Genomic DNA, 13085 nt, shown 5'->3' on the forward strand with positions numbered 1-13085 from the left:
GTGACGTAGATGAGGCATATCACGTAATGGTAAAAGAAGATAAAAATACCAAGCCCGCCCGTTTATTTTTCTTGCAAATAGTTGGCAACAATGCTAGCATGGCAGTGAAATATACTAATAGAATAAAAATACCAAATGTTTATTTCAGCAACTGCTGGGCAGCAGTTTTTCTATCTGGTAACACCGCACTGCGGTCACACCGAATTCAGCTTCTCATTTCGTCGCGTCTGGACGCGTCTTTAATTTTTAGGATAGTTTAGCCTTTATAAGCGAGTTAATTGTATACCTTAGATGCGCCGATCGGAGGAGAAGGTGAAAAGCCGCGTGCCCTGTCCACTTGTACCGTTCGTCTTGTTCACACCTAATGTAATCGCAATGTGTCCCTCTCCCTTTTCGCCTTTAACTTCGTTGTGAAACATAAGACGTAAAATGAAATATTTGTTTTAATACTGCTGCGGTACCAGCATAGCAAATTGCCAGTTAAAATTGCCAACACCAATTTACATAATATTGCAAAGAAAAACACAGAAAAAAGAAAAACAAAACACACCAGCAAATTGATAGTCGTGGGATGTGTGTGTGTAGCAACGAGATCAAATAGTGAAATGCAAAAGCGTTTTTCAATTGAAAAGCGGGCTGCAGAAAAGTGAAAATTAACGCGTTTAGCGATATATTTGCATTTGGAACGAATTCAGTGAAAACCAGTGAAAATGTCGAGTGCAGAAGACGGCGAACTGGATCCTCAAATTCAGGTGATTTTCCTTTGGCAATTTGCCTGCTGTCCTTCCTATTTTCTCCCCTTCTCTCTCTCACTGTCTGCCTCTCTCTTTCGTACCTGGCACTGAATGGAACGGTATTTTAATGACAATAACAATATTCAGGCTGCTTTGTTTTTGGCTTGCTTGCTAGTTCTCTCTATCACCTGTTCTTCTTTGCAGTGCAGTTTTTGTTGGTACAGTGATTACTCGATTCGGTGAATTGTATAGACCGAGGGTGTTTACTGTACCAAAGTGATAATTGTGCACCTAGATTTTCATACAAAAATTATGTTTACAACTCACAAGCAAAAAACATAGAGCATTGCATTTTGGAAATAGGAAACAGGCGTTTTTGCATTGCATTTCGTTACTCATTTATTGCGTGAACCTTTTTTACGCTTTGTTGGTTTTCAAAAACGATACAACAGCAAAAACCAACACAGAAAATCAATTTACGAGCCATTTAAGCAAATTGCAAGTTTCCTTTTCCGACGAACTGTTCAATATGCATTGTGAAACCGAAAACAATACAAAATGCAGGAAAAAAGGGATCACACAGGGTGTCAAATAATCCCACGCACTTCCAAGTAAACTGGGTCTTTTTCTTTTTACCCGCAACGGATTTGAACTCGGTACCTAAATGAGATTCAAGTGCAACTTGGTTATTGCTCTTTATCTTTCGCCCCTTCTTCTTTGCTCATCTCTTCGCATTTTCGGGAGAGAGAGGAGGTATGCATACAAATTTAATAAATGGAAATACCAAAGCGCACACGCAAGCCAAAGCAGCAACAGCAAAAAACAAACACGCCTTTGTTTTTATTTCGAGTATTTTATATTTTATTGTGTAAGCCAGACAATTGAAAAGTGTCTTGAAGCGCAAGTCGCAGTTTGCATAAATCAAGATTCATATGCTGCTCATTCAACTACGCAAAATAGTCGCACACTCGCCTAATAGCCTTAAATGGGCAGGAAATAATACGAGTCTGTGAAAATAAAATCTCAGATCGTAAGAGTATAGTCATCTATTGAAACTTATTCATAGTAAAATACAGCGCGTTCTAGAAATAGGAGAATATTGAAATATTCATACATATATGAGAAAGTATAAAATGGTTATTCTAGTTGAAAACACCTTTTTCCAGGTTCGTAAACAGAATGAATGTGAATCCCCCCACATAGACAAATGAAAATCCCCCTGTAGACCTACAATAATTTCTATTTTTAAATGCAAAACTTAGTGGGAGAGACGCCACACGCGGCGCAAAGTCATTAACAACAATTTGATTTCGAACCCAGAAGACGGCATGTGACTAGATTGGATTCGTCGATAATGTCCGAAAGTACATATGTATGGGTATGGGAAAATGTGTAGGAGATACTCATTCTGTCTATAAACAATCATTAGTGCGGCTCTATAAACAAAATACAAAACTGTACCGAAACCGGTTAAGAATTCTACGAAAAACCGCATGCTACATTATACCAAAAACGCGAAATATTTTGCTCCGCCTATTTTTGTCTTCTTTCTCAATGTTTTTTATGCTCGACTTCCTCTTTCGACAAGTAGATTTTGTTGTTTTCTTTTTTGCCTTCGATTTGCCAATGATTTATCAATGAGCATTTGGTGTTCTTTTTTTTTTATTTTGCGCGTGCAAAATTCCTTATCTAAAGAGATGTTTTCAAGTTGATGACGCCAAACAATAGACAAAGAATAGGCACCGCGTCGATGTCGCAAAGTCTATTTAACCAAAAACGTGTGTCTTAACAGATGTTTTTTTGTAAACAATTCCACACGCGTCAGTTAACTCAAAAAAGATGGTCATTTGCGTGGTACGGATTTGTTTTTTCGAGCCCCAAACTTTCTTATTTCATACCAATCCCCATCAAAGCGTCACTTATCGATTAGATGATAATTGGTTTATTAAAAAAACAAAGGGACCGTTTTTTTAACCATAGTAATGAAAAGCTTTGTAGCAATTTAAAAATAAATTAGTAGCCTTGCCCCATTTGATAATTAGATTAGCAAAGGAAACTTTGTGTGCAGGTGAATTTGATAAAAATTATAAATGACTAATAAAGTCGGCTATCTCAGGGCTCAGTTACGTAAGCAAGGTGAGAGTACGGGTATCGCGAATTAGAGAACTCCATCGAGGCGTCTATGAATCAGAAAATCGTGTCCGCAAAGTGACTCAACGTCTACTCTATATATGTAAAAATATATCGTAAAGGTGTCTCCAAAAAGTGTATTATGATATTCTTTATGCTTATCTTTTATTGCGAATACGAACTTGTGCTTATATCGCAAGATATACAATACAAAGTTCATAAGCAAACCGATAAAAACTGCATTTAATACTACATAGCACTCTTCACATTTGATGAATAAGCTTGCTCTCATTTATTATTGAATTTACTTTTCATTTTGTTTGCGCCTCCAAAACAATTACAACTTTCTCTGATCAAAAAAAAAAAAAAAAAAATCTCAAAGTGGCAGCGGTGGGATTCGAACCCACGCCTCCGAGGAGACTGGTGCCTTAAACCAGCGCCTTAGACCGCTCGGCCACGCTACCCATAATCGCGGTCCGGCAGAAGTGCTTGTGATCGCAAGTGCTATGTTTATAGTTACTATTTTTATAGCAAAAATAACGAAAACAATTGTAGGAAATAATAATAAATACTTACAAAGCAGTTGGGATTGCACTTGCATAAACAAACTGTCTCTTTCAGAAGGTTTATTTTCTCAATTAACTGGACGTTTTGTAACCTTTTGGGCGAGTGCAATCCCCCGGGTTTCCTCAACCATCAGTATCATCATCATCATTATTGTCATCATCATCATTATCTTTATAGTCGATGGCGCACAACAAAGTTGCTACTTTCGAAGAGCGGTTACCGCACTCAATTGCCATGCATTTTCAGCCTTAATGAATTCAGTTTGGATCGGCTTTGTTTGGTCGTCGGAATTGTTAATGACATTCAATGATTGCGCTTGTTTATGTAGTTGAACTTAGGCAGTCATATCCTGCTTTATCAAATCAGCAGAGATACGATTTTACAGAGGCAATCTTATCAGTCATGAACTTGTACTTGCAGTTAAGGTAATACTTTATTTAAACAGCTATTAGATTAGTATGGACTCAAAATGAGTTTGGTTGACCTTTGATCTGAATTGCCTGGTCATAAAGAGAAAGTCGAGAACTTGACTTAGCATAGCAATTGAAAATAATTTGTTCTAAGTGGGTCAGGCACACGAGAGTTCCACACAAAAAAAAAAAGAACCCATAATATTCAACACAGAAGTTTTCCTGATTTATGTGGCTCGCTGTCGTTCGTTTTATACGTACATAGTTGACATAACTCCAATTAAAAAAGCAAAAACTTTATGCGGTCAATTGCAATTGTCAAGCTACGTTGACTTAATTTTCGGGTCGTCAGACATTCACTCACGCATCGCCGTTGAGTTTTCCTTTATATAACCATCTTTTTGACCTACCAGCCAAGACTTTCTCAGCAGTTCCAGCTTTGGTTATTTTCCCCTTGGCTTGCGGTTTTTTACATACAATTGTCGCATTTTTTTCGGCCGATGACGTCTATTTCCGCTTGAGTTGAATGTCCTACGAGTTCCTGAGGCTTCCTTATTTTTTTTTCTGTTGCGCAAGTCAAGTCGATGTGGGTTTCCATTACAGTTTCTCCTTTGCGATTCTGCCCAAGTCTGGCCAGGAAAGTGGGGTGGTTCCGGCAGGAGCTGGGGAGAAAGCTGTCACCAGCAGATTTAGGTCAGGTCGACCTACTCGGCATCACGCCACCGGCACAAAGGGCAGCTGGCGTCATTGCGGAACTGGCGGAACTCCGAGCGGAACGGGAGGGAGTGTCGTGGCCAAAGGGGTGTCCAAAGTAGGGAGTATATTGTGGAAAGTGGCTGGGACAAGCGAATAAGCTGATCCTGGGATATCTAATAATGAGCTTGGGTGGTGGTGACTTTGAAGGGAAACTGGCAGATGCAAACGATTATTTTATACTAGGGTGCTGCTTTTCATTTTCCTAAGTAATTTAACAATATTTGTTTATCTATCAACGCAAACATCGATATATTTCCTAATCTAATTTAGTTATTTCTATTAATGAGCGCTGTTTGCTGAAGACTTATGTACGTGTTACTAGCCAAACAATCGCCATTCTCGAATTTCCAAAACGTGGGCGGCGCCCTCATGTCTGACGAATTGTTTTGGATCCTAACGAGCCGCACTCACGTCATCTTCTTGGTGGCAGTTGCCTAGCCAAGCGACGCTCCTGGCTATAACCTTTCGCATTTGATTGGCTTTATTCATAGTCTGTGACTCAGGCTGAACTCTAGACGCCCTTTAACAGCGCGATTCTGACGAATGCAAAATGAGCGCACATCGCGTGATTTGGTTAAGTTTTTTTTGGGCCAGGCCTCGTTCCATTTGGTTTTGACCCCGTTGGAAGCTTTAAATTGAACGCATAAAATCAATAACTGGAGGAAAGTTCCACTCACTCATAGAGTTATGTTTGCTCGATTCCCAAAAAATAAAGATGTTCAATTTTACCAAGAATATTTCGATTAGATTATTCGAATGTTTGCACACTCGTGTGTCACCGCAATTGCATTTTGAGTGCTTGAAGGCGAAGTTGTGAAAATATTTATTCAATTTGCGTTATCATTTCAACATTTAATTTATGCACAATATTTTTTGTTTGTTCGATGATAATCAAATATTTTTGCTACCAGCTGCCTTGGCGGTTATATATGTTAGCCTTTTGAATCGCATTGCAATAAAGTGTTTTTATGGTATTTACCCATTAAATTGTGCGTCATTGGAGAAGATATGTGCCCTACGTAGGAGCTAGAGTCGATAAAAAATATAGTTACGAGGTCTGGGAAGGCAGACCTGCACCTTCTGTCGGAACCTTTATCTTAACTCTTTTAGCTGCATGAAAAAACTGCCAAGTGAAGGGCAAACAAGCGAACTTTTCATTAGCCAATCGTTAGGCAAATGCAGCGAAATGCACGAAACAAGTTCCTTGGGCTGTTGAAAATTCCTGGAAAGTTCAAGTGTTGAAGTGTTCATCTGCGCCGGATGCCAAAACTGGTTTTGTTTGTTTACACGATAACCGGTTTCGGAGTTTCAGAGGTTCGCTCGCACTTGGCTCGGTCTTAAATCAATCTCGATTACAGAGGCAACTCGAGCGTGCCCTTACCAAAAAAAAAAAACCCCGCCCTCATCCTCACATCATATTCATGTCCGGGATGTGGAGAAATGTTTTGCAGCGGCGGTGGACACGATAAAAATCAAACTAGGACAGCGTTAATAAAAGTCGTCGTAAAAAAAGGGGCAAACACAACGAACAACATTTATAATTAAAACCAGTTTCTCGACCACAATCTGCCGTGGGTCCCGAACTTAAATTCAAAAAAAAAAAGGAAAAAAGAAACCCAAAAGCACAAACAAAAAACTGTAACCGCATGCGGCTCACCCATCCATGAACTCCATTCCACCGCCTGTCCACCAAGTCAATGGGATATCCGCAAACGAGCAACCTGACATTTCCAAAGGAAACTTGGATTTAAATTTCATTAAACAGACATTGCATTTTTAAGTTGCTGCTCAAATATGTAGCTAATAAATCAACATTAGATAAGATCGTCGAATTTCATTTTCAGGGTTAAGAAACACTTGAGATTTAACTTTTACGTCTTTATCGTTATTTATAGCCTTTAAAACGGGTAAATAAAAATCTTATTCAACTTGTAGATGTTAAATTTTCAGACTGTGTTTAATGTCCGATTTAATTGGCCTTTGTTTTTGTCATATTCAAAAATACAGTGCAAAATAAATCGAATATATACCATGCCCAATTTGTACTTCATAAAAACCTCACATTCGTTTAAAATTTTTTTATATTTTGTTTAACCTTTCGTTTTACGTATGTACACGCCTTAGGAACTACTTAAATGATCGCTGGACTACGAATACATTTTCAGAGGAAAATAAAATGCATTGACAAAAATACGAAACAGAATCGGTAAACGCTCGAAACTACGAACAGGGCAGCCATATGTTGTGAATAAGGATTTGTTTCTAACTCGGCTGTTGTGACTCTCATGGCTTTTGCTGGTGCTACATCTATTTGATGGTTGCGGGGGAGAGGGCATCTAGAGGAACTCATAGCCAATGCCAAATTGGAAACCATTGTGGATTCTATCTGTATTCTGATGACGCACTGGCACACAATAGTTCAGTTCGATTCGGGCTCTTTCGGCCAGCTTAACCGCCAGACCCATTCCAAATGCACTACGCATGTTTTCTGCAAGGATATATGTTTAAGTATAGTAATAGATTAATTTAAGGTGCACAAACAAACCTGTGTTGAAACTATTGTTGTTGCCAATGTTGTAGAAGAAATGCATTCTAAAGTGGCTGGCCAGGTTTTTGAAGACTCCGGCGAATGGTAGCGGTGCCCACAGGTGAGCGCCCGTGCACCAGAAGGACTGTGCTCCAATTGGCGTTCCTTCAACCACTGGACCAGCTCCTCCAAATTTAAATCCTCTCAGTGTCAATGGACCACCGCAGTAGAATAGCGAGCTAATAGGCAGCTGGGTGGTATTTTTAGTCTCTTTAACGACGCCAACGCGAGCGCAAAACTGGGCCACCAAACCGGCAAACAGTGGCACATTCAACTCTCCGTGGGCAGTGCTGCTGGTGTAGGCGACATTACCGCCCAATCCGCAGTATTCGTTTACTGATTTAAGGTAAATACCGCGTGTGGGGAATACGTTTCCATCCCGATTGTCGTAGACCACGGAGTAGCGCAGCAAAGAGGCCAATTTGGGGCCGCAATGATCGCGTATGGCGAAGGGCACTGATTTGTTTAGCAAACCCACGTCTCTGATGGAGTTCTCATACTGCAGCGAGTGCGTCAACTGGAAATTGAAATAAATTGCTAAGAATTTAAGTTTACTTTGAAGGACTTCTAAACTCACATCTACTCCCACCATCGTATGCGCCGAGAAGTCTAACAAATAGCCAATGTTGGTGGTTTGAAATGAACTTATGTCATACCGATCGGTTTGCCTAAAAATGCTGAAAGACATTCTGTAAAAGAAGAGCAACTGTTAATACTAAATATACATCAATATAGAGAACAGCTGCTTACTCAGGCCGATTTTCCTTGAAGCGTGTGTGGAAGAAGGGTTTCCCGAACTTCAGTTGTAGATCATTGGCCCTGGTGCTGCTATAGCTGCCCTGCAGTGAGATGTTCTCGCCACGTCCCAGAATGTTGGGGAAAGTCAACTCCGTTCGCAGGGAGCCTTCGTTCTGGCCAATCTCGGTGCCCGCCGAACCCATCAGGCGCGACATTTCGTTGCCCTTGAAGGTAACCTCGTATCCCTGTGGTGAGGCATCCGCTCCACGGCTAACATCGATGTGCACGCTCACATCCTTGAAGATGCCTAGCTCGTGCAGATACGATTTGGCGGACATGGCCTCCAGCATTAGATCCTGGAAGTTACTGGCCTTAAACAGACCATCTGCCGCCCTCATCACATAGTCGTTGTGGGTGCGCAGCAATCCGCTGACGTTCACGCGATCCACGCGAGCTGAGATTTTGCTCAGATCGTATTTGGAGTCTTTGGATGCTCCTCCGTCGCGACCCGACTTAGGCATCTTGCTAGCTTCGGTGGGCAGGCGTTAAGCAAATACTGAAATTATGTCAATGTCACTATATTGTTTGTTTAAAATTACAATTAAATCTTTATACTAATTACACATTCTTCCTTCTTTGCAGATTGAACTGGAGAATCTCAATAGTGCAACCGATGAGATTAATAAGCTAGAAATCGAGCTAGAGGCAAGTGCCATAGTCATTTCATTAATGATATAATAGCCTAATTAAATTCCTTCATGTTTTGCTTAGGAGGCCAATTCCACCTTTCGCATCCTGTTAAATGAATCTACACGCCGCCTTAAAGTTTCCTCTAAGAAGTTGGGCAACTGCATAGAGAAGGCTAGACCCTACTACGAGGCATTGGACAAAGCACGCGAGGCACAAATAGAATGCCAAAAAGCAGCGGTTAAGTTCCAGCGAGCTAATGGTTAGTATAACAAACAAATATTGAAAAAAAGAGTTAACAAGTCTTAATTTTTGCTTTAGAAATCCATGCCGCAGCCAAGGAGACGGTGGCGCTTGCTGAGCAGCGTTTTATGTCCAACTCGCACGAATGGCAGTTCGACAATGCCTGGCAGGAGATGCTTAACCATGCTACCCAGAAGGTGATGGATGCCGAGACGCAGAAAGCCGATTGCCATGCGGAGCACCAGAGGCTCACCAAACTTTTCAACACCGCCGAGCAAAAGCTGCAACAGCTTGAGGATCGTTTCCGTCGTAGCATCAACAAGTCGCGACCGTACTTCGAAGAGAAGCAGGTGTGTCAGGATCAGCTGCAGACACAAAAAAACCGCATTCAGGAGCTGCAGCAGCAGGTGGCCGGTGCTAAGAGCACTTACTCTACGGCCTTACGCAACCTGGAGAGGATCAGTGAGGATATACATAGGCAGAGGGGAGATTTTCCCACTCCACCAGGACCCCGCGAGCCGGGTGTGGGAGCAGAGTTAAACTCGCCGACTTCCAGTGCCTTGCCATCACTGCCCGATTTCCAGCTGGAGCTTGAGAAGTGCGACTATCCCTCCATAGCGGGCAGCCAGATGTCTCTGGGCGCAAAAACTCCACAAGCAGCTGCCGAAACTGAAGATGAGGAGGATGCCTGCGACTACGATGAAACGGGAGCCGGGGAGCTCAGAGGTGTAGTGGATGAAGGCGATTTGGAGGCGCTACGACAGAAGGTCAAGATCCTGGCGGTGCGTCCCATCGAGGGCGGAGATGGCCAGCAGCAGAATGATGTGTGGGAGCATGAACTGAAGGCCACAGTGGACAAGCTGGATCATTTGATGATGCTCAAAGAAACAGCCAAAAGGCAGCAAACGAACCGCTTGAAGTCCACCGAACAGCGACCCGATTCTTTGGGTGCCGAGGCCTTGAAACGCCACTGCGATGTGGTCGAGGTGAAGGTCACCTCATGCGCCACCACAGCCAGCTTGCCAGTTACACCCCATCACCAGCTGAATCACCTTGCACCGCCCACGCCCATTAAGAAGCTGCAACAGCAACTGGCGCCCTTGCCCTCCGTAAACGTTTCCATGCGGGAGTTGCCCCTGTTAGCCAGGTTGTCCAACGAGCTCCTGGATCGCAGCAGTGCTGCCTTCGGCGGAGTGCGCAAGTCGCTGCGCAGGCGCTCTCTGGAATAGTGAGCAACTAGGGGGCCAGAGGAGACTTCTTCAGCCAGCCCCATATCAGATTTGTTTATATTAAATGAATAATGAAGTAATTGTAAAACGTTAAACGCCGCATTTAAATGTGCACCACTATCGATAAGTCTACACCTACAGGATATAAACACCAACTATTTTCGTATAAATGTTGATTACATTCTAATCTATTGTCTCCGTATATGTTTCTCACTGTTAATACTTTAACTATGTAAATGTTTTGTGATTCGAGAGAGCAAAAAGAAAAGGATTGAATGATATGCAAACAATAAGCAGCTTTAAGTTAATGTTAAAACCCTAAACTAATAAACCCAGGTAGACTCACTAATTTAATTCAAATGGGCACATGCACTAAGTAGTTTAGCCTAAAAATACCACGAAAATGAAACTCTGAATAAAAACAAGTGTCGAAATGTAACGAATTCAATTAGATAATTAAGTGTGAAACTCTCAAAGCTAAATGTAGTGGATTAATAAAAGGAAAATGCAATGCAGTTTTGTTCGGTGCCCCAGAGTTAAGTTAATGAAATGAACTACAAGTATTTGAAATAGAAATAATATTGAAACTTGAAATGAGAATAAAATTGAATTTTAATTCAAATTTATACGTTTTTTTTTGGCTGCATATGGGTTTTTGCTATGTGAATTGCTTGCGGATTAAATGAATATTAAATTATCAGGGCTTTAGAAGTGCGGGTACTAAGATTGTTCAAAAAACATCTGTTTTTTAAGTTGGTGACCTTTACAGAAACAAAAACTTAAGGTTCGCTGTCAATGATGCAACTGTAGCCGAAATATTGCAACTATTATAAAATTCACAAAGCAAAACGCGGGCGGTTCTAAAAATTTCGAAGTGATGTCATTTTCACTGCATTGAATGCCAAATCTGAGGCAAAATAAATATTCTGTCCCCAAATTATGTAAGCCCGAATTGGCTGCAGCCGTCATCAGCTGACTTACCTTTGAATTGGTAACGCCTCGGCAGGTGGGTGTGCACACGCGAATTTTGGATTTGGATTCGGCAGTGTTTCGATTACTACAAAATATATAACGCCGGGCGCAAGCACAAATATTTCCAATTACTTTCGTCCGAAACGCGTGCGGCACCAAAAATCAACAAGCTGCTTCTTCTTCTTACACAGTGATGCCAACTTGTCAGCGACATAAATGGACAACAAAATAAGCTAAGATTGGTAAACATTTGGTAAGCAACATGTTATTACCGTCTTCAAGGTATTTAAATATCATTGTTTTAGTGATTTGATTTGTAGCCAGATTATATAGTTTTAATTTTTTAATATAGTTCAAATATATTTATAAGTCAAATAGCCACCACTACTGTATACTCGATATATTAAATCGATAACGCTATCGCATCAAAAGGTCACACTGCTTGAGCAAAAAACCCAGGAAACCATTTAAAATTAAGGAATTTGATAATAAAGAAGCTCGCTTTCTCTTAAAGTTATAAACGCTATCCATTTAAATTAAATAAAGTTATATAGCTAAATCGTCGCCTCCAGAGGCACATTTAATGGCATAATCTTTACACTACGGCGAATACAACTACGATTTTTTGACTTTGGTGCATCTGATGCCCTTGGATTGAAGTTTTCTCATGATGTCCAGGGTCTCTTGATTTTTGGTTGGGTTTAGCTCAGTCGTGGCATTTGAATGGGTACTTGCTCGCTTCACCTCCACACCGCATGCTCTGAGTTTGTTTAGGATCTTCTGGGTGCCATCCAATGGAGGAGTTGATTTGCTTGTTATGGGAGGAACTGGTTCCTCGGGCGTCTTTGGAGGTGCTGGCACTTCAGATATCCTTGAAGAGACTGGTATAATAAGCTTCGATGCAGGAGAAAATTTCATGGGTACCAATTGAGATGTTAACTGCATTGTCCTGTTAGCACAAGATTGCAATGACCCTACAGGAAGTGCAGGAGCTGGTGGTACCACTGGAATCCTTTCCTTTTTCTCCGTCTCCTGCAGTCGCTTCAGATCCTCCAGCACATGGGGTATCAGGATGGTGGCCTTTTTGATCCTTACTCCGCTCGGTTGAGCGGAGGACAAGCAGGCACGGGATCTGCGCTGCTGCTGTGCGGTCAGAATGGTACGACGGGAGGTGGGAGGGCTACGCGGACGTTTCGCAGGCACCCCTTCCGGTTCCTGAGACCCCCTGGCGAGCGTCGCTAGGACCTCCTTTACTATATTTTCCTTGGAATTTGTCTTTACTATGGGCTGTACAGTGGGCTTTGGATCGGTGTACCAGCGTGGATCCTCCAGCTCTGCCTCCCAGTCGATGGCGCTGTTGGTGCTGCTCGAATTTTTAACCGCCTCCAGGTCGTAGATGTGAAGCTGCAAGAAGTGAGTTCAATTAAAAGGATTCTCAGGAAGTTTTGGGGGCAACGCCGGCTTATGGAGCTCCCTTAGTTGCCTACCTCCTGTCTGCCATTCACCAGTCTCGTTTCCCGATTGGAATCATCAAATGCCAGCGGTTCGATTGGCGTTACTATGTATTTTACTCCGGGGCAATCGCCTAGGTGGCGCTGGAACGATTGGAGCGTCATAAAGTGGCATTCGCAGCTGCGACACAGCGTTAGAAGGCGTTTTTGGTCGTCGTACAGCACGTCGCCGAGCCGAATCGTCTTCATGGACTTCATGTTACGCGTTCCATTCATTTTATTTAGCCAATTCGCGCCAAGTAGGAAAATGGTATCAAAAAATTATTTCAGTCAGTTTTTGCATTCGTGCGGAGTGGCCAGACGTTGAAACGTAGTAGATGCCAACGATTTTTAGTTGGTATAACATCTGACATATAAATACCGAACAGTTGGTATTATTTTAATTGCGCGCGTAAATTCAAAGCACAAGAAACAATCAAACAGGAAAAAGACAATACGTTTTAATAAAGAAATCATTTAGATATAAGATTTGATTAGGATGACGGTATATAAAAACATGTAAACTGATATGTTCTTATCTA

At 41.8% G+C, this 13085-nt stretch overlaps 3 protein-coding genes, 1 long non-coding RNA gene and 1 other non-coding gene across 6 annotated transcripts; 2 read left to right on the plus strand and 3 right to left on the minus strand.

Annotated features, from left to right (window-relative positions):
• The first annotated feature begins 164 nt into the window (after positions 1-164).
• LOC6734571 (SH3 domain-binding protein 5 homolog) lies at positions 165-10703 on the plus strand. The gene is made up of 4 exons (XM_002081544.4): positions 165-752; positions 8565-8627; positions 8694-8871; positions 8931-10703. Exons 1-4 carry the CDS (start codon positions 711-713, stop codon positions 10079-10081), a joined length of 1434 nt encoding a protein of 477 aa, XP_002081580.1. The 5' UTR covers positions 165-710; the 3' UTR covers positions 10082-10703.
• LOC120284465 lies at positions 759-5289 on the plus strand. Its single transcript, XR_005543739.1, has 2 exons — positions 759-4803; positions 4868-5289. It is a non-coding gene; the product is annotated as an uncharacterized LOC120284465 (long non-coding RNA).
• Positions 3247-3328, minus strand: Trnal-aag. Its single transcript has one exon. It is a non-coding gene; the product is annotated as a tRNA-Leu (tRNA).
• On the minus strand, positions 6661-11410 carry LOC6734573 (SAM50-like protein CG7639). The gene is made up of 6 exons (XM_016181958.3): positions 11326-11410; positions 11063-11253; positions 7935-8478; positions 7762-7873; positions 7143-7701; positions 6661-7085 (listed from the first exon to the last, which is right to left on the minus strand). Exons 3-6 carry the CDS (start codon positions 8441-8443, stop codon positions 6934-6936), a joined length of 1332 nt encoding a protein of 443 aa, XP_016027692.1. The 5' UTR covers positions 8444-8478; positions 11063-11253; positions 11326-11410; the 3' UTR covers positions 6661-6933.
• Positions 11411-11604: 194 nt separating this feature from the next.
• On the minus strand, positions 11605-12895 carry LOC27206615. 2 transcript variants are annotated; one of them, XM_016181957.3, is made up of 3 exons: positions 12541-12894; positions 11978-12457; positions 11823-11924 (listed from the first exon to the last, which is right to left on the minus strand). In XM_016181957.3, the coding sequence occupies exons 1-3, from the start codon at positions 12778-12780 to the stop codon at positions 11916-11918; spliced, it is 729 nt and encodes a 242-aa protein (XP_016027697.1). In that variant the 5' UTR covers positions 12781-12894; the 3' UTR covers positions 11823-11915. The 2 variants fall into 2 exon arrangements, with proteins under 2 accessions (XP_016027696.1, XP_016027697.1); XM_016181956.3 differs by having other exon boundaries at positions 11605-12457; positions 12541-12895.
• Between the last annotated feature and the right edge of the window lie 190 nt (positions 12896-13085).

The sequence above is a fragment of the Drosophila simulans genome, chromosome 2R (assembly GCF_016746395.2).
Source record: "Drosophila simulans strain w501 chromosome 2R, Prin_Dsim_3.1, whole genome shotgun sequence".
NCBI classification, from domain to species: Eukaryota; Metazoa; Arthropoda; class Insecta; order Diptera; family Drosophilidae; genus Drosophila; species Drosophila simulans.